Here is a 24519-nt window from a genome sequence, read left to right on the forward strand (position 1 = left end):
ATGCAATCATCTCGAGACAGCTCGGCCCACTGGGAGTCTCATCTCGCCGACGTGGCTCCGTGCTATTTCCCTCGACTTGGAGCTTCTACTTCCGGGCCAAAAAGGCCGATGACAATCAAAGTGGCCTTGGACCAAACCCAGGCTCTCAAGGAGCTCTGCGAATCGAACACCGCTGCGTTGCCAGCAGCCCTTCGCGCTACATGGAGCTTGGTTCTGCGTTGTTATACCGGTGCCGAAGATGTTTGCTTCGGATACCAGGACACAGCAACTACGGCTGTTTTGCCAGTAGCTCGACTGGCTGTTGAAGACGACACCGAGATGTCGCGGTTGATCGAGACTGCACAAAATGAGTACGAGAACAGCTTACCGTTCCACGGCGATGTTCCTCCCAGCGCAAATGGACCCGTGGGGCACCGCCTCTACAACACCATTCTATCCTTCCGTAGTGCTGCCAAGGTTGGAACTGCACCTCTCTCACGGGCCGCCAACATGGCTCTACCGGAAGATGTAAGTAGCCTCTATTCATGCTACTGGTAGTTCTTGCAATTGTGACTTGGGGTGACCCTTGTTAACCTTATGGTGTACTGCAGTGTCGCGTACGACTCATGACCAAGCTCATGAGTGGAAGAATGAGCATCTTCCTTGAGTGGTGGAGCGTCGACATGACCATGGAACAGGCAATGGGAGTTGCGTCCACTGTCGCAAAGGCTTTTAAAACTGTCATTACCTCTCCATCTATCTCGGTTGGTGCTTTCGACTCGCTTACGCCTCTCCACCTCAAGCAAATTATGAGATGGAACGATTACCCTCTGAAGACCGTCAACCGCTGTATTCATGAAGTTATCCATGATGTGGCCATCCGTCTGCCAGACGATGAAGCTATCTGCGCTTGGGACGGAAGCCTTTCGTTCAAAGAACTAGATCATCTTACTTCACGGCTCTCGCACAAGTTAGTGGAATTGGGCGTTGGGCCCGAAGTCAGGGTTCCTCTTTGCTTTGATAAGTCGGTATGTACACTTTTCTTTCTTTTCTTTTTTTTCTTTTTCATTTTTTTTTTTTTTTTTTTTTTTTTTTTTTTTTTTTTTTTTTTTTTTTTCTCGTTTGCTTTTGGTTGTTGGTTTATTGGTAAATTGCATATCGCGATATCGCGACTAATAAACCGCCGTTGCCTACCGTACGCTAACAAACTATCCGTCCCATAGAAATGGAATGTGGTTTCAATGATTGCTGTTATGAAAGCCGGTGGAGCTTTTGTCCCCTTTGATCCTTCGCATCCGATACCGCGATTGCAAGGTCTAGTCAAAGCGCTCGACGCATCGCTGCTCCTCTGCTCCGCTCACCATTCACAGCACCTTGCCAGTGTCGCAGAGACAATCCTGCCTGTCGACGATGCATTGGTTAAGGAGCTGCCGTCGGGCCCTGACGCTATCCGCTTCACTAGCCGCGCCAAGCCCAATAACGCCGCTTATGTTATCTTCACTTCGGGCTCCACCGGAGAACCAAAGGTCAGTGTTCGCAAACTATTCTGAATGGTCACGTAGTTTACGAGACAGATGTGACAGTTGAGATGACAGATGTGATCGAATGCTGACATGGAGTTCAGGGTACACTATTGGAGCATGTTGCCTTTTGTTCGAGCGCCGCCGCTCACTGCGGACCCCTTCATGTCAGCGAGGGGTCTCGAAATTTGCAATTTGCGGCACACACTTTCGACGCTAGCTTGGTCGAGATTCTCACCCCCTTAATGCAAGGGGCGTGTGTCTGCATCCCTAACGAGGAGGCACGACTGAATAACATCGTGCAAGCGATAAACGACATGCACGTCACTGTCGCGACGCTAACGCCTTCTTTTGTGGGCTTTATTGAACCGGATGATGTTCCCTGTCTGGAGTATCTTGTCCTTGCTGGCGAGGCTATGTCCCAGAGCCATATTGATACCTGGTCAAAGATTAACCTCATTAACGGCTTTGGTCCAACAGAGACGGGTGTTGCCTGCGCTGTGAACTCGAAGGTGACTTCAACAACCGATCCAAAGGATATCGGTTTCCCTGTTGGTGGGCATGCATGGGTTGTTAACCCCGAAGATCACGATCGGCTTGTTCCCCCTGGATGTGTTGGAGAGCTACTAGTTGAGGGACCCACTTTAGCCAGGGGGTACATCAACAATACCCAGAAAACTGCAGATGCGTTCATTTACGACCCCGTTTGGGCTCGTACAAGCGAAACCGGAGGCAAACCACGGCGATTCTACAAGACTGGCGATCTGGTTCGGTATAATTCGCCTGAAGGTTCTTTTAACTATGTCGGTCGAAAAGACACCCAGGTCAAATTCCACGGCCAGCGAGTTGAGTTGGGCGAAATCGAGCACAAACTCAACCTCGCGCCAAATGTGAAGCATGGCCTGGTGCTGCTCCCAAAGACCGGCAACTGTAAAGGCAAATTGGTCGCTATTCTCTCATTCTCCGACCATGTTACGGAGAAGTTTTCCAATGACCCAAAGTCGCTTCGACTTATCGAGACAAAGAAGAGGGATGAGTATGTTGACATGGTTCGTGAGACCATGGCTGGCCAGCTACCGTCTTACATGGTTCCCTCCATCTGGGTCTGCATGGAGTCTCTTCCTCGGCTACCTTCAGCAAAGCTCGATCGAAAAGCGGTCGCAAAGTGGATAGATACCATGACCGAAGAGGTCTACCATGAAGTATCCGGAGCGCAGCAAGTGGAAGCTGGTAGCAGCGAGATGTCTAAGCCTGCCAATGCAGTTGAGGCTGCAATCCAGCTCGCTTGGAGCCGCATCCTGAACATTCCACTAAACCGCATCAGCTTGGAACAGAGCTTTCTTAGCCTTGGAGGTGACTCCATTACCGCCATGACATGTATGGGCCAGTGCAAAAAGGCAGGACTTGGCTTTACTGTCCAAGAGATATTGCGGAGCAAGTCTATCCGTGCGTTGGCTCCATGCGCAAAGGAAGTCAAGAGAGCAGTTGATCTCAAGGAAGAGATTGATGTTGACTTTGAACTTCAGCCTATCCAGCAGTTCCACTTTACCGTCAGAAATGATGAGATGGGGCACTTCAACCAGAGTTTCTTCCTCAAGTTGGCGAGGAAAACTAGCGAGAATTCCCTCAAACACGCTGTTGATACACTTGTTGAGCGACATTCTATGTTGCGGTCTCGGTTTAGACAATCTGGACCTAATGGTGAATGGAGGCAATATATCACTAACGACTATAAAGCTTCGTGCCGGTTCAGAGTTCACAGCGTTCAAACGAAGAAGGATGCTGAGCCTGCAATTGCCGATAGCCAGGCCTCGCTCAGTGCTACCAAGGGACCTCTATTTGCTGTTGACCTGTTTGATGTGAGTGCTGGCCAGCAACTTCTATTCATGACAGGTCACCATTTAGTCATTGATTTGGTCTCCTGGCGTGTCATCCTGGAAGATCTCGAAGAGCTTCTTGTTAACCCTGCCAATCCTTCTCTCAACGATAAATCAATTCCCTTTCAAACGTGGGCTAAACTTCAAACAGAACACTGCCGTGATCTCAGTCTTTCACATGTTCTACCAAATGATAATATACCCCGTGCTAACTTCGCCTACTGGGGCACTGATGTCAAAGCTAATACCTACGGCGCTTCTGCTGCTGAAGGATTTGAAATTGATGCTGCCACCACCTCTTTTCTTCTCACGGACTGCCACAACGGGCTTCGCACAGAACCTGTTGACCTCTTTGTGTCTGTTCTAATCCACTCCTTTACCCAGGTTTTCACCGATCGTGAGCCCCCTGCCATATTCAATGAAGGCCACGGCCGTGAAATATGGGATGAATCAATTGATATCGCTAGAACAATTGGATGGTTCACCACTGTTTATCCGATCTTTGTTCCTAACTCTACATCTAAAGGCCTGGTAGACATTACTAAACATGTCAAAGACATTCGCCGTGCAGTCCCTGGCAATGGCCGACCATACTTTGCTACCCGGTGGCTGACTGAAAAGGGCCGTGGAGCTTGGAGCCAACACGCCCCGATGGAGTTGTCATTTAACTACCTTGGCCAGTACCAGCAGCTTGAGCGAGAAGGCGCGCTTCTCAATCCCGTCGATGAGTTAGCTGGTGAAGCTAAGGAAGCTGGTGGCATCGCCGATTATGGTATTGGTACTCCTCGATTTGGTCTTTTCGAGATATCTGCGGTTATTGCTGCAGGTAAACTCAGGTTTTCCTTTACATTCAACCGACACATGAAGCACCAGAACCTCATTCGACAGTGGATTGCTCACTGTAAGAGCTCCCTGCAAAATGCCTCTAAGTTATTCATGGGACTGCCCTTTACACCTACACTTAGCGACTATCCACTCTTAGCATTGAACTATGACACTCTAGAGGCTATGGTCACTGAAAAACTTCCACTCGTCGGAGCCAAGAATGTGCAGGATATCGAAGATGCCTATCCCTGCTCTCCTATGCAGCAAGGCCTTCTCCTTAGTCGCAGCAAAGACGGCGCCTTCTATGCAGTCAATGGTACTTATGAAGTGAAACCAAAGGCTGGTACCAATGTCAGTGCCGAAAAGCTTGCGGCTGCTTGGGAGCTGATTGTGCGGCGTCATCCTTGCCTTCGGACTGTTTTCATTGAAGGTCTAAGTAGTGATGGTCTTTATGACCAGGTTGTGCTGAGACAATCGCCCTTTGGTCCTTCACGACTTCGCTGTGCGAAGGAGTCTGAGGTTCTTTCGACTTTCAACAGCCAAGGATTCATGCAATATACTGACCATACCCCTGCCAATCGGTTCACCATATGTGAGACCTCAAATGGAAAGGTATTCTGTCGGTTGGAACTGAGCCATGCCGTCATGGATGGCGCATCAATGTCTATCATTTTCGATGACATATGTCGTGCTTATACTGGGGAACTCAAAGACGAGACCGGCCCCCTTTTTAGTGCCTATGTTGCCTACTTACAGACACAGCCATTAGATCAAGGTCTTTCATTTTGGAAGCCTTACCTTGATGGACTTGATCCCTGCTATTTCCCTGTTCTGAACGATGGTATCACTGTTAAGAAGGAACTTCATAACATTAAACTTGAGTTTAAGGAACTAGCTGCTCTCCAGAAGTTCTGTGACGCCCAGGGACTTACCTTGCCAAACGCTATTCACACTGCCTGGGCTTTGACACTTCGGGCATTTGTAGGCACCGAAGATACGTGCTTTGGCTATCTCTCCTCAGGGCGTGACGCACCAGTTGAAGGTGCAGATTCTGCAGTTGGGCCGTTTATTAACATGCTCGTTTGCCGCGTCAAGATGCCAGGAGATACAACGCTCCTGAGTGTTCTAGAACAAGTTCAAAAGGACTACATGGACAGTTTGCCTCATAAGCACACCTCTTTGGCAGAAGTCCAACACGCGCTTAAACTATCAGATACTTCACTTTTTAACACTTGCGTTTCTTACCGCAAACTTCCTCCAAATAAGAACAAGAAGCCAGCAATAGCCTTCGAGGAGTTTGCCCCGACACACGACCCTGATGAGTACCCAATCTCTATCAACATTGAGGCTTCGGATGAAGTCGTCGCAATCGACCTTGACTATTGGACGGATTCAGTTTGTGACAAACAGGCCAAAAATGTTGCCTCTTCATTTTTCCGTTGTCTAGAGAATATCACTCACAATTCTCACCTTGAGATTGCCAAATTGGACAACCTTAGCAACCTGGATTATGAGATGATTTGGAAGTGGAACAGTCTCATTCCATTGACAATTCCCGACTGTGTTCACTATGTAATTGCTAAGCAAACCGCCCAACGACCCGATGCCCCGGCTATTTGTGGGTTTGACGCCAGTTATACTTACAAGGAGCTTGACGAAGTCTCTACGCGTTTAGCTTCATACCTTGTTGCCCTAGGCGTCACTCCGGAAACCTTTGTGCCGACATGCTTCGACAAATCTGCTTACACCGTTGTATCTATGCTGGCCGTTCTGAAGGCCGGTGGTGCCTGTGTTCCTCTTGATGCCACCCACCCTATGCCCGCACTGGAAACCAGGGTAGTTGATACTGAGGCTCAAATCGTCATTGCATCTGCTGCCAGAGCTGCCATGTTTGATGATATGGTCCCATATGTCGTTGCAGTTGACGCAGAATTCCTCGAACAGCTGCCTGACTATGGTGAGGACAATGGGATCCCTGCTGAGCCATGCAACCCTGCATTCGTTATATTTACCTCTGGAAGTACCGGAAAGCCAAAGGGTGTGGTGCTTGAGCACAGTGCAATGGTTACTAGCGCTGAAGCTCACGGGTCTGCTTTGGGGGTCGGCCCCGATACAAGATTCCTCCAATTCGCCACTTATACGTTCGACAACAGCCTTGAGGAGATGTTCACCACTCTCATGCGTGGTGGATGTGTCTGTGTTCCTTCAGAAGATGATCGTTTCAATGATCTGGCTGGTGCCATTGATAGGCTTGATGCTAACTTCATGGACCTAACGCCGACAGTTGCTACTTTTCTGAAACCGGCTGATGTACCTAAGATCAAGGCTATGGCTGTTGGTGGCGAAGCTTTAACTAAGAAAGCCCAGGAAATTTGGGGAGGTTCAATTCCCATGCACAATCAATACGGACCCTCGGAATGCTCCATTAACTGCGCACATAATGGGGATGCTGGCACCGTCGAAGATGTCTCTAATATCGGCCGCAGTGTCGGCAGCGTTTCCTGGGTTGTTGACCCAACAGATCATAACAAGCTTGTTCCGGTCGGCTGTGTGGGTGAATTGTGTGTAGAAGGCCCAATCGTTGCCCGTGGCTATCTTAATGACGAGGAGAAGACGGCGAAATCCTTTGTTATAAACCCAGCTTGGGCAGCTCGTGATCCCAACCCTCGCGAGTTCCCTACCCGACGTATGTATAAAACTGGTGACCTTGTTCGCTATAATAGTGATGGGACAATGGCATTCCTTGGTAGGAAAGATACCCAGGTTAAGTTCAATGGACAGCGAATTGAGCTTGGTGAAATTGAGTACCATGTCAAGGAAAATCTTCCTGAGGATGCCCAGTCCGCAGTACAGCTTGTCGTTCTTGGTGGTGCTAAGTCACTCGCTGCCTTCATTTATCTCCAGACCTCTGCTGATGCGGATCCCAATAAGACAATCCTTCCAATGATCCCTTCAATCCAGTCATTGGCCAAAGAGCTGGAAGCCGCTGTGACAAAATCGCTACCTGCCTACATGGTACCTTCAAGCTATATTCCAGTTGCGAGAATGCCAATGACCTCTTCAGGAAAACTGGACAGACGTACCTTGACTATCTGGGTCAAGGAGCTGCCGGACGATGTTGCCATCACATATAGACTGGGTGGTGTAGGTGGGCGAGCCCCTGAAACGGAAGCGGAGAAGATTTTACAGGGACTTTGGGCGTCCGTCTTGTCAAAGCCTGCCACCTCCATTGGCGCTGATGACAGCTTCTTCCGCCATGGAGGTGACTCAATAGGAGCTATGAAATTGGTTTCAGCGGCTAGAGCCAAGGGAGTCACTCTCAGTGTTGCTAAGATCTTTTCTTCTCCCAAGCTTTGTGATATGGCCAGGACCTGCTCAATCTCTTCTTCTAACAGATCTCTCGGAGCCGACCCTATTGCAAAGGAGCCTGTGAAGCGTTTTGAACTTCTTCCACCCAGCGTCTCCATAAATGTCATCGTAGATGAAGTCTCTTCGATCTGCAATGTTGATGCTTCCAGAATCCATGATATATACCCATGCACTTCACTGCAAGGTGGACTTGTTGCGCTTTCCAGCAAAACTCCTGGTTCTTATGTCGCTCAAACTACCTTCAAGCTACCTGCTGACATTGATTTTGAGAAGTTCAGAGCATCCTGGCAAGCTGTAGCTGATTCAGAGGTTGTTCTGCGTACTAGGGTTGTTTTCACGGATTTGCTTGGATTCTTGCAGGTTGTTGTTAACGAGCCCATTGAGTGGAACACTATTGCTCATTTAAACGATATCAAAGACGAAAACCGTCACCTTCCTGGTCGTGACGGTGGCCCCCTTGTGAAATACACCATCGTTGGAGAAGGAACCTCTACTCCATACTTTGTGTGGATCGCACACCACGCATTGTATGACGGTTGGAGTATCCCCACGCTTCTTGAAAGAGTGGCCCATTGCTACAAGAACCCAGAGTCTACCAGCACAGGCGCTGAAGCCTCCTTCCCAGATTTCATTAAGTACCTGTCAACTATTGACAAAAAGGCGTCTGATGACTTCTGGATTTCTAAGTTAGAGGATCCAAAGGCTACGCCTTTCCCTGCGCTCCCATCCACTTCATATACAGTCCAGGCTACAAGCAAGTATGCTCATTCTGCTGAAGTTGTGAAGTCCCCCTCAAGAGAAACCACTGTCGCTTCCATTATTCGCGCTGCTTGGGGTCTCACAATGGCATTCTATACCTCCTGCGATGATGTTATATTTGGCGAAATTCTTACCGGGCGTGATGCCCCAGTTCCCGGCATTGAGGATATGATCGGGCCTACCCTTACCTCTATCCCTTCGAGAATTCAGGTAAATCGTGAGCAAACAGTCTCTGAATATTTACACGATGTTCAGAAGCAGTTGGCAGAAACCATGGCCTATCAATTTGCAGGCTTGTCTCAGATTAAACGACTTGGAGACGATGCTTCGACCTCATGCGAATTTCAGAATGCTATTGCCATTACACAAGATGCGGACGAAAGCGCTTTTGGATTTTGGGAGATGATAAGCTCAGGAACCACTGGAAACAACTTTTATACATATCCCCTTAATCTTTCATGCACTTTGCGCCAATCTAACAGGATTGATATCGAGGCTTACTACGATCAGGCTGTTATTTCTTCCTGGCAGGTAGAGAGACTGCTACGGCAGTTTGATACCATTCTCCACAATCTATCCCTAGGAGAGAATGCCCAAAAGAAGGTCGGAGAGATTGAACTGGTCAGCCCTGATGAAGTGAAGGAGCTTGAAGCTATCAACAAGAACGGTGCAAAATTCATTGAGCGATGCATTCATGAACTTATTCAAGAGCAGGCCAAACTACGGCCGCAAGCAGAGGCTATCTGCTCTTGGGATGGATCGTTCACCTATAGGGAGCTTGACAATATGTCAACTGCCCTCGCGCATCACCTCATTGAGTTAGGTGTAGGATCAAACCCTGAGGTTTTTGTCCCTATTTGTTTCGAGAAGTCAGCATTTGCAATTATTTCAATGCTGGCAATTTTTAAAGCTGGCGGAGCGTTCGTCACTATCGATCCGGAGCACCCAATTTCCCGACTCCAAGGCATTATCGCTGATGTGGAGGCATTCCTTATTCTTTGTTCGCCAAAGCATCAAGAACTGTGTGATTCTGTCGCACCCCAAGCGCTGGCAATCGATCTTGAGATGCTTCAGCAACTGCCAAAGCGTCATCAGCTAACTCCTAAGGTCCCAGCCAGCAACGCAGCCTATATAATATTTACATCTGGGACCACAGGAACACCCAAAGGGACTTTAAGTAAGTCTATCATCTAAACAATTCTAATAGCTTTGGTATGTCTAACAGGTATATAGTTGAACATTCCGCATATTGCTCCTCTGCTGCTGCCCACGCACCAGCATTAGGAATTACAGCAGAGTCCCGCACTCTTCAATTTGCATCGTATACTTTTGATGCCTGCTGCCCTGAGATTCTAACAACTCTTATTGTTGGTGGATGTGTTTGCGTTCCAAGCGACTGGGAACGACTTAACGATATCAGCAACTATATCCGGGACAAACTCGTGTCAAATGCCACCTTAACCCCATCTTTTGTTCAATTGATGAATCCAGACGACGTTCCGAACCTGAAATACCTTGCACTTGTTGGAGAGGCCATGTCATCTGCACATGTAGCAAATTGGGCTGGAAGATTGAATTTGCTAAATGGATACGGGCCTAGCGAATGCTCAGTTTCAGCGGTCATCAATAGTAAGATGGACGTTAAAAGCAATCACAAAAACATTGGCCGTCCACTCGACCGGTGCTGGATTGTTGATCCTGTTAACCATGATAGGCTGGTGCCAATTGGAGCCGTTGGAGAGCTATTAATAGAGGGTGCTACTCTTTCAAGGGGCTACCTCAAGAGAGACGATAAGACGAAGGAGGTGTTTATACAAAATCCAAAATGGGCAAAGCAATATAATGGTGCCGCACGGAGAATGTATAAGACTGGTGACCTTGTTAAATACGATCCGAATGGCTCTATGAATCTCGTTTTCATGGGCCGTAAAGATACCCAAGCTAAAGTTCGCGGTCAACGGCTAGAACTTGACGAAGTTGAGCATCACCTTGGTGCCGATAATCTCATCCAGCATGCCCTCGTGGCAGTCCCGTCGAAGGGTTTCGCTGCTAAGAAACTCACGGCTGCAGTTACATTCCATAGCCTTACTTCTTCTTTGGATGCTGCTACTCCTCTGCAGGTCATCAGCTCCGAAAGGGCTATTCAAATGGCATCGGAAGCTCGTGAGCGACTGCGAAAGAGGCTTCCCGGCTACATGGTTCCTTCTAAATGGGTTGTTTTTCACAAACTACCATTGATGTCTTCCGGAAAACTCAACAGGAGACAAATCGTTACTGTTATGGAGAAAATGGAGGACAGCCCAGAAGCTACTCCCACGACCACCTCTGACTCTCCTGATACCCATTCAGCCAAAGCGGTCGAAACTGCTCCTCAAATTGATATTCGTGAAATTCTCTGGAAGGTCTGGAGTCAGATACTCAACTTACCAATGGAAGAAGCCGATATGAATTCCTCATTCCTTCATTTGGTATGTATATTTCTCTTGCAAATTCGCAGTAAGTAGTTTACTAACTCAATATTAGGGTGGTGACAGTATTTCTGCCATGCAAGTCATGGCTAGGTGCCGCTCTCAGGGTATTACTGCAAGTGTGCAGGATATCATGCAGAGTAAATCAATTACAGACTTGACAACTCGAGTTAAGGTGACAAAATCGCTTGCGAGCGCACCTGTGAATGAAACAAAAACAGTTGAGAACGGAAAGCCGTTTAGGCTTTCTCCCATCCAGCAGGTCTACCTTGACAATGCTGGAGACAATTGGAGGCAATTTAACCAAAGCGTTTTGCTGAAGGTTACCAAAAGGAAGAGCAATGATGTTATTTCCCGAGCTATGGACCAGCTGATAAGTCTTCACCCCATGCTACATGCTCGATTCCAGAGAAATAAGAATGGAGAGTGGCGTCAGCATATCAGCAGTGACTTGAAGGGATCACTCAGATTGCGAACACATTCTGATGCACGATGTGGCCAGATGGGTTCTTTGATTGAACAGAGCCAGAAGGCTTTAGACATAGAAAATGGGCCCCTAGTTGCGGTTGACATCTTCTCTCTGCCTGGGTCTGAGACTCAGATGTCGATAGCAATTCATCATCTTGTCATTGATGTGGTCTCATGGAGAATTGTCCTCCAAGACCTCGAAGACCTACTCAATGGTGCATCAGTTACTCGACAAGACCTGACCTTCCAATCCTGGTGCGAATTGCAGATACAGAATGCTCAGGAAGACAGCGTTAAACGTGTCATTCCTGCAACTACTGTCCCACCAGCAGACCTTACTTACTGGGGGATGGCTGGAAAGTCCAACACCTTCGGTGAAGTTCTAACTGAAGAATTTGAATTAGAGCAATCAACCACGACCCGTATTCTCGACGCTTGCCAGAGACAAATTGGGGCTGACCTGATTGATGTTCTTCTTGCAACTATTCTTCTCTCCTTCCGTCAAGAATTTACTAATCGTCGCGTGCCACCGGCGGTCTTTAACGAAGGCCATGGTAGAGAGCCCTGGGACTCCAGCTGTGACCCATCATCTATAGTTGGATGGTTCACCACCATGAGTCCTGTATACCTTCCAGCTGATGCTGACACTGATTCTAGTAAGTTTTGGTATCATTTGGTATGTTTAAGTCGGAGATTGTACTGGCTCTAACCATATTTGCATAGACTATTCGTTTATCGACACCATTCGATGGGTTCAGGACTTCCGATCCAGGACTCCTGGGAAGGGCAGACCATATTTTGCTTGCCGCCAGCTAACCGAAGCCGGAAAAGAAGCATTTGGAAGCCATTGGCCGATGGAAGTTGCTTTCAATTACTTGGGACAGATGCAAGCAAACAGCCAGACGGAGTCTCTCCTGGAACCAGTTGACGGAGCGGGTGGGCAATCAGTCAATTCCCTTTCTGATATTGGCCCCAATGTTCCTCGTTTCGCACTCTTTGAAATATCGACGGTCGTAGAACAGGGAATCTTGAAATTGTCCTTCACTTACAATAAAAATATGCATCGAAGACAAGGCATTCAAGGTTGGTTCTCAAAGTGCCAAACTCTACTTGAGAGTACTTACCAGCTGTCACAAATGCAAACATTCGCACATGCACAATTCCCACGTTTACCCCTGGCTTTTGGCAGTTCAAGGAGAATTTCCGAAGAGCTTCCTTCCCTGGGTGTTCAATCTATGAACGACATCGAAGATGCCTATATGATTTCCCCAATGCAACGTGGCATCCTTATCAGCCAGCTGAAGGACCCCGAGAAATATGCATATCATTCCGTTTTTGAGGTGAAATCAAATAAGAGAGGCCACCGTATCAACCTTAAGCTACTGGAAGCAGCCTGGCAGGCCGTCGTTCGCCGCCATAGTGCTCTCCGAACTGTATTCATCGACAGTGTGTCTGGCAACAACCTGATGGACCAAGTGGTTTTGAAGGAGTTCCACGCACGAACCCTTCTGCGAGAGCATTCGAATGAAGATTACAACGCTGCTATTGAAAACCTTGAGCCACTGGATTACACTGAGAAGCAACCACCACACCGTATGACGCTCTGTCAAACGCCTAGCGGACGAGTTGTCTGCAAACTCGAGATCAGCCATGCAGTCTCCGACGGCTCTTCGATGATGAATATGCTGAACGATTTGTCCGCTGCATATGCCTCTACTTCAGATTTGGGTACCGCAATGCCGTACAGTGACTTCATTGCTCATCTCCAATTAACCTCAAAGGAAGCTGGTGTTGCATACTGGAAAACATACCTTAGTGGTCTTGAACCATGTACACTGCCTTCACTGGCTCCAGTTCCACCACCAAAGGAGAGAACAGTAGGGGAATATGTTATGAAGCTTCCCATAGGATCCGAGCTGCAATCCTTCTGTAAGCAGGAAGGGCTTACTCAGTCGAATGTCCTTCAACTAGTTTGGGGACTTGTACTCCGCGCCTATACCGGCTCTGATGAAGTCTGCTTTGGATACGTCGCTTCCGGACGTGATCTACCAATAGACGGGATTTATGAAGCTGTTGGCGCTTTCATTAACATGCTGATATGCCGCCTGAACTTGACAGACAACTCTGTTCTCATTGATACTCTCCAAAAGACCCAATCTGATTATATGCAGAGTATCAGCTACCAAAACTGCTCTCTAGCAGAGGTGCAGCATGAGCTGGGCTTAGGAGACACTGCCTTGTTTAACACTGTCTTTACATTCCAGAAGCGACCAAGCTCTGATGATACGGAAGATACACTCCTTTCGTTTGAGTCGATTGGGGCCACTGATCCTAACGAGTTTAACATGTCCATCAACATTGCCGCCATAGACTCTGATCTTGAAATTGATTTTGGTTATTGGTCAGATACTGTATCTGATGCCCATGCCGAGAACATTGCCAATACATTCAAACAAATCCTTAGCGATATTATTGAAAATGGCGTTGATAGACCTCTTGGAGATGTTAACCACTTTGGTGAGCATAGCTACCAGCAAGTCCGTTCCTGGAATGCCCAGAGCCCCAAGGTCGTTGACAAGTGTGTCCATGAAATCATCGAGGAGCAAGCCATGCTCCGACCACGTTCGGCTCCTGCAATCTGTGCATGGGATGCAACTTTCACTTATTCAGAGCTGGATGCTGCCGCATCTCGTGTCGCTGCACAGCTGATGAATCTTGGAGTTGGGCCCGATGTTTATGTGCCTTTGTGTTTTGAGAAATCTGCGTGGGCAATTGTGGCCCAGTATGGTATTCTTAAGGCCGGCGGCGCCTTCGTTTCACTCGATCCTTCTCATCCGGAACAAAGATTGGCGAACCTGATAGAAGATGTTGGTGCTGAAGTCGTTTTATGCTCTCCTCGTCTTCACGATAAGATTAGAAAGATTGCTAAGAAGGCAGTCGTCTTGGACTCAAAGACGGTTCAACAATTCCCAAAGCAACCTTCACAGCAACCAGAAAACTACCCGGACCCATCTAATGCTGCGTACATTATCTTTACCTCTGGAACCACAGGTAAACCAAAGGGAACCGTTATCGAGCATGCTGCTATCTGTACTGGATCCGATGCTCATGGCAAAGCTCTTTTGATGGACAGCTCTAGTCGTGTCCTACAATTTGCATCCTACACCTTTGATGCCAGTGTCACCGAGATACTCACTGCGCTTCAAGTTGGTGCAACCATATACGTTCCCAGCGACGAGGAGCGGATGAACGACCTGCAAGATGTTATCGCAAAGGGCAAAGTGAATTGGACACTTCTAACCCCTTCAGTTCTTAGCACTTTGAAACCCCAAAAGGTCCCGACCTTGAAAACCATTGTTACCGGTGGTGAAGCTATGTCAGAAAGGCCATTAAGGAATGGGTTGGGGGCCCAGCGGTAGTCAACGCATATGGCCCGACAGAGGCTTCAGTCGTGGCATCGGCCAGCTTGAAGGTCAACAAAGCGGGTGTTTCAGTGGACCAGAATCGATCTAATATCGGAACCGCTTGCGGATGTCGAACCTGGGTCGTTGATCCTCGCAACATCAACCGCCTAATGCCCGTGGGTGCTGTTGGTGAACTTCTTATTGAAGGTCGTACAGTCGCGCGAGGCTATATCAATAATCCCGAGAAGACGAGCGAGGTCTTCATCAGCAATCCAGCCTTCTCCAGGGAGCGCCGCTTCCGAAGCCTCTTCTCTCAAAGACACCGCATGTACCGTTCAGGGGATCTTGTTCGATACAATCCCGACGGTACGATCAACTACATCTCACGCAAGGATACCCAGATCAAGCTCAACGGCCAACGAATTGAGCTTGGAGAAATTGAATACCATTGCAAAGTGAATCTGCCTGACCAAACGCAAGCTGGAGTTGATCTGATAGTACCATCAGACAGAGCTAAGAAGACTCTTGCAGTTTTCTTTAGCGTCCCATCTGCCCGTAGCCAGCCGTCAACACTCACCAACACTGATGGTTCTCCCGCTGACGAACTGCTACTGCCTATGAACGATGCTATTAGGACAATCGCAAAGTCTCTCGAGACCAAGCTCGGTACCGCAATTCCAACATACATGGTTCCACACCTCTTCATCCCCATGACGAAGCTTCCTTGGTCTGCAGCTGGCAAGTTGGACAGAAATCGCCTCCGAAATATCACCCAGGCACTATCCAAAGAGTCTATCAAATCCTTCCGCCTTACTGGTGTTGCTGGGAAGCGTAACGTTTCTTCTACCGGGCTCGAGAGTAAGCTCCAGTCTCTTTGGGAGAGTGTTTTGGATCTCCCTAAGGGATCTGTCGGTACTGGTGACAGTTTCTTCCGTCTTGGAGGTGACTCGCTAGCTGCCATGCAGCTTTCAGGATCAGCTCGTTCTTCTGGAATCTCTCTTACATTTGCAAATATTTTCAAGCATCCTATCCTTGCTGACATGGCATCGGCATGTGTTGTGCTAAAAGGTGGCTCATCGATGGAAGTACGCCCATTCAGCCTGCTTAAGACCAATGAATCCATTGACGCGATCAAGACAGAAGTTTCCCAGCTCTGCCGCATCAACTCAGACCTGGTGCACGATATATACCCCTGCAGTTCTCTCCAGGAAGGCCTCATTGCTCTGTCGTTGAAGCAGCCGGGCGCTTATGTTGCTCATAACGTATTCAAACTCTCCCCTTCTCTCAACCTTGACCATTTCAAGGCTGCCTGGCAGAAGGCTGTTGATGATTTGACGACCCTCCGCACTCGCATCGTTCATACAGCTTCTTCAAACTTCCAACAGGTAGTTCTCAAGCATGAAGCCATTTCCTGGCACTCTGCACGGAGCTTGGAGGAGCTTTCTGGTGAAGCTGCCTCTGTTCCTCCATTCAATGGTGGTAGCCTGACCAAATACACTATTGTCCAGACTCCACGCTGTCGATACTTTACTTGGTCAATCCACCATGCCCTATATGATGGATGGAGCTTGCCCCTTATTCTTCAGCGGGTCGAATCCATCTACCGAGGACAAACTCCAGAGGCACCAAAGAGCTCATATGCAGACTTCATCAGCTATCTTTCAACAACCGATGAAGACAGTACTAAACAGTTCTGGACAGCTAAGCTTGCAGACATATCTTGCTCCAAATTCCCGCCTCTGCCACCGACCAAGGATCAGTCAGAAACCAGGACTCTTTCCCGTCACATTGCAACCTCGTCAGTAGGAGGTGTCACATTGCCGACCATCATTCGTGCGGCTTGGACACTAGTTTTGGCTAGCCACACTGCCTCTAACGATGTGTGTTTCGGTGAAATATCGACAGGCCGCAATATCAACGTTCCCGGCATTGCCGATATTGTCGGCCCAACCCTTACCACTATTCCCACTAGAATCCAAGTCAACCCCCAGGCAACGGTTGCAAATTTCTTGCAGGAGGTGCAACAAGACTCTGCAGATGTCGTTCCTCACCAGCATGCTGGTCTCCAATATATCAGAAGGTTGAACGGCGATGCGTCTGAAGCCTGCGATTTCCAAAATCTCCTTGTTATTCAAACCGCACAAGGAGAGGGTCAGGAGGATCTCTGGGAAATTCAAGCAAATGGAGACGTAAATAACTTCTTCACCTATCCGCTTGTCATCGAGTGCCAACTATCGAAGAAGGATGTCGGGGTCACGATATACCACAAGGAGGGTATCATCAGCACCTGGACCGTCGAGCGGATCCTGGATCAGTTCAGCTATGTCATGGACCAGCTGTTCAAGAAGGCACCCACCACCAAACTCAGCGAACTTGAAGTTCTTTGTCCCAAAGACAAGGAAACAATCAAATGGTGGAATCGACGCAAGCCGGTGCAAGTTAATGAGTGCGCCCACGACATATTCAATCGACTGGCGGATACGCAGGGAAACAAGCTGGCCGTGGTTGATTTTGAACGACAGCTAACATATCGCGAACTCAAAGATCTTTCTCTGCGGTTTGCTAAACTTCTTTCTGGACACGGCGTTGGCCCCGAGGTTTTCGTTCCTATTTGTGTTGATCGGTCTGCTTGGACCATAGTCGCGATGATGGCTGTGATAATGGCCGGAGGTGCATATGTGCCGTTGGACCCCTTGCACCCTAGCTCCAGGCACCAAGAGATTGTACAGGAGAGCGGTGCGAGACTGGCTATTTGCTCACCCGGGTATCTCGATCGCTTCTCGGCCTTTGTGGACACTGCTCTAGTGATTGATGAAACCACTGCCATGTCTCTCCCGAGTGTGTACTCACTCCCATCAAGGGCAAAACCACACAACAGTGCCTATGCCATCTTCACTTCAGGTAGCACCGGAAAGGCAAAAGGTATCGTTATCGAACATCGTGCCTTTGCCAGCGCCTCAGCTTCCTTGAGCGTCAACCTGTGTGTGCATCCAGATTCCCGAGTGTTCCAGTTCGCATCCGTTTCCTTCGATGCCTCAGTTTTGGAAATCCTTACTACTCTTACTATTGGTGCCTGCATCTGCATACCTAGCGAAAAGGAGCGTCTAGCAGATATCCCCGGCGCCATTTCCAGAATGAACGTTACCTGGACATTTTTGACACCTTCGGTTGCCAATGTTGTTGACCCCGATGCTACTCCATCTCTGAAAACCCTTGTCTGCGGAGGTGAAGCCATGTCCCGCGAGGTCATCGCTAGATGGGCGGATAAGGTCCAATTGATGAATGGCTACGGACCAACTGAGACGACCATTATTGCAGTCACCAATACAAAGACCTCATACGAAAAGTCCAGCCTCTCCATTGGTCATCCACTCCCATCGTCACTGGGCTGGGTCCTTGATCCAAGAGACCACAATAAGCTGGCTCCATTAGGCGCCATAGGAGAGCTGGCACTTGAAGGCCCTATTCTGGCCCGTGAGTACCTTAATTCTCCTGACAAAACAGCCGAAGGCTTCCCAGAGAATCCAGCATGGGCTACAGAGTTCCCAATAGCCTCTCAAGTAACCAGACGGATTCATAAAACTGGTGATCTCGTCAGATATACATCCCAAGGCGCCCTGGAATACTTCGGACGCAAGGATCATCAGGTCAAGGTGAACGGTCAGCGGTTAGAGCTCGGCGAAATCCAAAGTCGCCTGGACTCAAATACTGAGGTCCGACATGCCTTGGTTTTGATGCCAAAGGCTGGTCCCTGCAAGAAGAAACTTGTTACCATACTTTCTTTGGAAGATTTGGGCTCCGGTCGGGAGTTGTCGACCGGAAGCCTCGAGCTATTTGAAGAGAAATCTTTGGTCGAAAAAGCAAATGCAAAGATTGATAAAATTCAGGATGATCTTTCAAATCAATTGCCATCATTCATGGTCCCGCAGCTCTGGATACCGGTCAAAGCCATTCCTCTTCTTGTTTCAGGGAAGTTGGACCGCAAGCTGGCTCTAAAATGGATTGAGAACCTGGACCAGGAAACGTTCAACCGAATCAATCCATCCTCAGAGGAGGAGGAAGACAGCCCAGGTCAATCGACTGGGACAACGGAAATCCTGCGGGGGATCTGGGCAAGCGTACTCAATATTGACATTAAGGATGTCAAATTGAACAAATCTTTCATGAGCCTTGGTAAGTCACTAGTAATACCTAACCTGCCAAAATTACATCTAACTCTCGTATAGGAGGCGATAGTATCACTGCTATGGGTGTCATGTCCCGATGCCGCAAAGAAAATATTGAGCTTTCTCTTCATGACGTCTTGCGTACCAAGTCGGTAGTTCACCTTGCCAGCTGCGTTGGACATAAGGTGTCTGGTCCTCAGAAGGAGGAGGTTGTGGACGAGTTATTTGACTTGTCTCCTGTCCAGCAGTTATATTTCCGATCTTCTCAGTCTCAGGACGGAGACTCCCGGTTCAACCAGAGCTTCACTCTCCGAATTACCAAGCCGACGGACGCTCCCACGGTAAAGCTTGCTATTGAAGCTATAGTCGACAAGCACTCAATGCTCAGAGCCAGGTTCGTGCATGATGGAAACAGCTGGCGCCAAAAAATTACCAAGGTATGCTCCTACAACCCCTATATTTGTGCAGGCGATGTAGTTAATGGCTTCTTAGGATACCACCGGTTCTTTCCGCTGCCGAGCTCATGATAATGCAAGGAAATATGACATTCCTCGTATTATTAAAGACGCTCAAATGTGCCTGGACATTGAACGGGGCCCAATCCTGGCTGCTGAACTACTCAACACACAGAATGGAGAACAGTTCATTTTCATGACTGCCCACCACGTTTGCGTCGACATGGTGTCCTGGCGTATCATCCTCCAGGACCTAGAGGAGTTCATAGGAACCAAATCTCTTGCCATTGACAAGCCACTCTCATTCCAGTCATGGTGCTCTGCTCAAACCTCCCATTTGAAGACCCACGACACCAGCTCACTTCTTCCGTTTGATGTGAAGCCTTCAAACCTCTCATACTGGGGAATGGAAGGTACGCAAAACACCTATCATAATGCCGAATACGAAACTTTCCAGCTAGATAAAGCTACTTCCGGCCTTGCCCTGGGTGATAGCCACAAAGCGTTCCAGACGGAGCCAATAGATCTGTTCCTTACTGCGATCGTCCACTCCTTTGCGAGGGTATTCCAAGATCGAGAGGTCCCCACGCTATACAATGAAGGCCATGGTCGTGACTCATGGCAAGGAGGTCCTGACCTGTCCAGGACTGTTGGCTGGTTCACCAGCATTTGTCCGGCAACAATACCGGTGGATATGCGTAAGTTTCCCCTATCAGGGAGCCACTATCTTGAAGAAAGGCCTACTAAATTTGTAAAATAGAAAACGGAAAGGATGATGTATTGGATACCCTCAAGCGTGCCAAAGATATTAGACGCCAGATCCCAGATAACGGGCGACTCTACTTTGCCAACAGGTATTCAACAATGCATGCTTCTCAGCATGATGATACTTTCCCTATGGAAATCGTAGTCAACTACCTCGGTCGCATGCAACAGCTTGAACGTGATGACTCCCTTTTGCAACAAGCAGACCTAATTACGGACGAGGATGAGGCAAAGAGCACTGGTGACATGGGCCCAAGAACTATTCGTTTTGCTCTTTTCGAGATATCCGCTATCGTACTCCAGGATCAAATCCGCTTCACATTCATGTTTAACAAGAATATGAGACAGGTACAGCGCATCCGTCGATGGATCTCAGAGTGCAAGCAAACTCTACGTGAGACTGTTGATGCCATGAGCCATAGTGCTCCTGAGCCAACCCTCAGCGACTATCCTCTTTTGCCGATTTCATACGAAGCGCTTCAAAAACTCTCCAAGTCAGCCTTCCCGAGAGCTGGTGTTTCTAGTCGTGATCAGGTTGAGGATATCTATCCATGTTCTCCTATTCAAGAAGGTATCCTGTTGAGTCAGCTGAGAGACCCTGACAGCTACGTCTTCCACACCAGCTTCGAAGTTACCTCTGCCAAAGGGTCGAAGAGGATTGACGCACAGAAACTCGGTCGAGCCTGGCAACAAGTTGTTGACCGTCATGCTGCGCTACGTACGGTTTTCATTGACAGCCCGTGCCGAGGTGTTACCTTCTGCCAGCTGGTTGTTAAGGAAGTTAACAGTGGCGCTATCCACATCTCATCTGACAGTTCAAACGCAATGGATAAGATGAAGACAATCAGGCTCAAAGATAATAACGGCAAGAAACGCCCACAGCTACCCCATCAGATTACCATCTGCTCGAGGTCTGATGGTGGCGTCATAATCAAGATGGAAATCAATCATGCTGTTATTGATGGCGGCTCCGTATCCATCTTGATGGCAGACTTAGCTGCCGCGTACGAGGGCCGACTTCCAACCGGACAAGGTCCACTGTACAGCGACTACATTCTATTTATTCGAAGCCAATCAACGGCCGGTGAAATTAAATTCTGGAAGAATTATCTTGGAGGTCTGAAGCCGTGTCATCTCCCGCGGCTCGGCTCCGTCTCGGGCACCCAGAAACAGTTGCGTACAACCTTTGTCAAGTTTGAACGTTACCCAGAACTTCAAGCTATGTGTGAGCAGCAGAAGGTCACCATGTCCAATGTTATGCACGCCGCTTGGGCGGTCGTCCTACGGGCATATGTTGGATCAGACGATGTGTGCTTCGGGTACCTATCCGCCGGCCGTGACGCCCCTGTCAATGGCATTCAGGAGACAATTGGAGCATTTATCAACATGCTTTGTTGCCGTGTTGTCTTCTCCCCAGGAGCATCATTCCATGAAATTTTCCGCAAAGTTCAGGAAGATTATCTTGACAGCTTGCCATATCAGAGATGTTCCCTTGCTGAAGTTCAACATGAGCTAGGACTTGCAGGCAAGCCTTTGTATAATACGGCCATCTCTTCCCAGAATCATGCAAAATCCAGTGATGCTGTTGAAGAAGGCATCCTCTTCGAGCCTTTGGGTGGACATGATCCAAGCGAGGTAGGTTTTTTTTTTTTTGGCCTTCCAATTTTCTTATCTATCTATAATAACTTATTGAATTATAGTATGCTATAACCGTGAACGTTGAGACTGCTAAGGGTGATGAAGGCGTCCTTCTCCGATACTGGGACAATATGGTTAGCGAGGCTGAAGCTCAGAAGATGGCCGCAAGTATGGCCCACGTATTAACATCTTTCATCACTCGCCCTGAGCAGCTTGTTTCCGACTATGACCCAACGAAGATGACAGATTCAAGAATGCGCGAGGAGCTTCCCCAAAGTATTCGAGAAGAACCAAAGCAGGCCGAACTTGAGTCTAATCTTGCTCAAATGTCTACTGGGAACCTTAGCACGGAACAATTGCTCAGCAATAATGCCGAATTACGAAAGATCGTTGACTCCTGCGTCCAAGATATACTACAGAAAATGGCCAAATCAGGACAGCTTGCCACCAAGAGTGCTGATGAGATTTTGCTGAATAATTCCCGTCGAGATATTGGCGACAACAGCAAGGCCATGAGCACTGAGCAAACACTCCATCCCGAGTCCGTCAAGGGCATGGAACCCGAGACTGCCACCCCCTCTGAAGCCTGGGAGCAATCAGACTACAACCCCAAGACTGACACAGACCGGACGTCAATGGCAGCCCATATTAACAAGAGAGGAAGGTCAGCTCACATTGAGAAGAAGCTCCTGGTACTCTGGAGTTCCATGTTAGAAATGGATGAAGACTCAATTTCAGGAGAAGACAGTTTCTTCGAGTTAGGAGGCGACAGTCTCACAGCCATGAGACTTGTAGGAGCTGCACGAGATGAAGGCCTGTCACTCACAGTAGCTGATGTGTTCCGAAACCCTGTATTCGAGGACATGGTTGCTGTGATTCGTGTGGCTAGCATGATGAACACCTACGTTGATGGTGCTGATATGGATGACTTCAATGCACAAAGCCAGGCAATTCGATCAGCAGCCACGAGTGAACTCTACCAAAGATTCTCTCTAGTTAAGGCTCCCAACATCGATGCCTTCCTCCAAAACAACATTATTCCGAAGGTTGGTGTCTTCAAGGGAGGTATGGTAGATGTCCTTCCTGTGACCGATTTCCAGGCTCTTGCCATCACTGGCTCTCTCCTAGAATCGAGATGGATGCTCAACTACTTCTATCTCGATGGACACGGAGTCTTGGATCTTCGAAGGCTCAAGAGAAGCTTTATTCGCCTTGTCCACTCGGTTGACATTCTCCGTACGGTGTTCTTGCCCAGTGGTGACCGCTTCCTCCAGGTCGTTCTCCGCAAAATGCGCCCTGATTTCTTCGTCTATGAAACCGAGTCCAACCTTGATGAGTTTGTCGCAATGTTGCAGCAGCGAGATCGTGAGCAAGGCCCTCGTCTTGGTGAAGCGTTCGTTAACTTCACTGTTGTCAAAGAAAAAGATAGCAACCATCACCGGATCATTATGAGATTATCCCATGCTCAATATGATGGAGTCTGCATATCAAAGATCTTTAGCGCAATTCAAGCTGGCTATGACGATGAACCGCTTCCTGTGATGTCTTCGTTTGCCAGTTATGTTCGGTCTTCTGCCTCCACCATAACATCGGATCACTATCAGCACTGGAAGACTCTCCTCAAAGGCTCCAAGATGACAGAAATCGTCCGACGAGAGGGACCAAACTACCGACGATCAGCAGGTGCCACTAGTCAACTAAAACAAACGGTCCTGCTGCCTGCCATCGCCCACGGAAATATTACCACCGCTACAGTGATCAAGGCAGCGTGGGCAATGGTTCTAGCACAACTTTCAGGAAGTCCCGACGTTGTATTTGGCCACACAATCAGCGGTCGTAACACCACAGTTCCCGGAGTCGAGAGTACAGTCGGCCCCTGTCTTAACATTATCCCCGTCAGAGTACAATTCAGCGAACGTTGGACAGCACTTGATCTCCTACGTTTCGTTCAGGACCAGCAAGTCCGCAACATGTCATACGAAGCTCTCGGATTCCGTGAGATTACCAAGCATTGCACAGAATGGCCAGACTGGACCAACTTCACCACCGTTGTCCAGCATCAATTCGCTAGTGTCACTGGTGAGATGACTCTGGGCAGAAACACCTACACCATGGGAGCAGTTGGAACCGAGGAAGACTTTTCTGATTTCTCCGTTGTATCAAGCCTACAAGAGGGTGACAAATGTGAGATAGCGCTTGGCTTCTCACTCAACAGCTCAATCACGCCCATTTTCGCCCAAAAGGTCCTAAACATGCTTTGCAACACCATCTCCAACTTTATGGCCGACACAAGCATGGTCTTGCTTTCTCCTCAGCAGATATCAAAGATGCCACCCCAGACTATCGACGAAACTCAAAAACCATATGACAGCTATTTCCTTTCCTCACAGCTGCAAGACCTTACCCAGGCTGAGATTCTAGTTCTTTCCGATATTCTCAGCCGAGCCTGGCGTCAAGTCCTGGGAGAAGAGAACACAACAAGCTTAAACCTTGAATCTTCCTTCTTTGATCTCAACGGTGATATAATGGGTCTCGCACAGGTGGCTTGGCTGCTTGAGCAAGAAGGATTCACAGTGCGTGTGGAAGACCTTATTGATCACCCCACTATGCTGGGACAGATGGCTACCCTATGTTCTCAACGATCGATGGAGAAAGAAAAGGCTATCGAGGCCTCGTCATCTCAGAATTCAATCGAGGATGACTATGACTCTGTGCCGAATGCCAAGGTAGAAAAGAATTCCTGGTTCAAGGCTCTGGGCATGGCCAGACGAATGGTTCGACGAAATACCCGTCCTTCTTAAGCACTGCACTCATTCTAAATTGATA

At 48.4% G+C, this 24519-nt stretch overlaps 1 protein-coding gene across 1 annotated transcript; it reads left to right on the top strand.

Moving 5' to 3' along the window:
* On the top strand, positions 1-24494 carry TERG_01444 (uncharacterized protein; the record flags this gene model as incomplete). The annotated part of the gene is made up of 12 exons (XM_047747762.1): positions 1-507; positions 591-1007; positions 1203-1505; positions 1604-9506; positions 9563-10797; positions 10853-11921; positions 11989-14600; positions 14651-18842; positions 18896-19272; positions 19328-19988; positions 20051-21690; positions 21756-24494. 12 exons carry the CDS (start codon positions 1-3, stop codon positions 24492-24494), a joined length of 23655 nt encoding a protein of 7884 aa, XP_047603727.1.
* Positions 24495-24519: the final 25 nt, after the last annotated feature.

Source organism: Trichophyton rubrum (assembly GCF_000151425.1).
Source record: "Trichophyton rubrum CBS 118892 genomic scaffold supercont2.1, whole genome shotgun sequence".
Lineage (NCBI taxonomy): Eukaryota > Fungi > Ascomycota > Eurotiomycetes > Onygenales > Arthrodermataceae > Trichophyton > Trichophyton rubrum.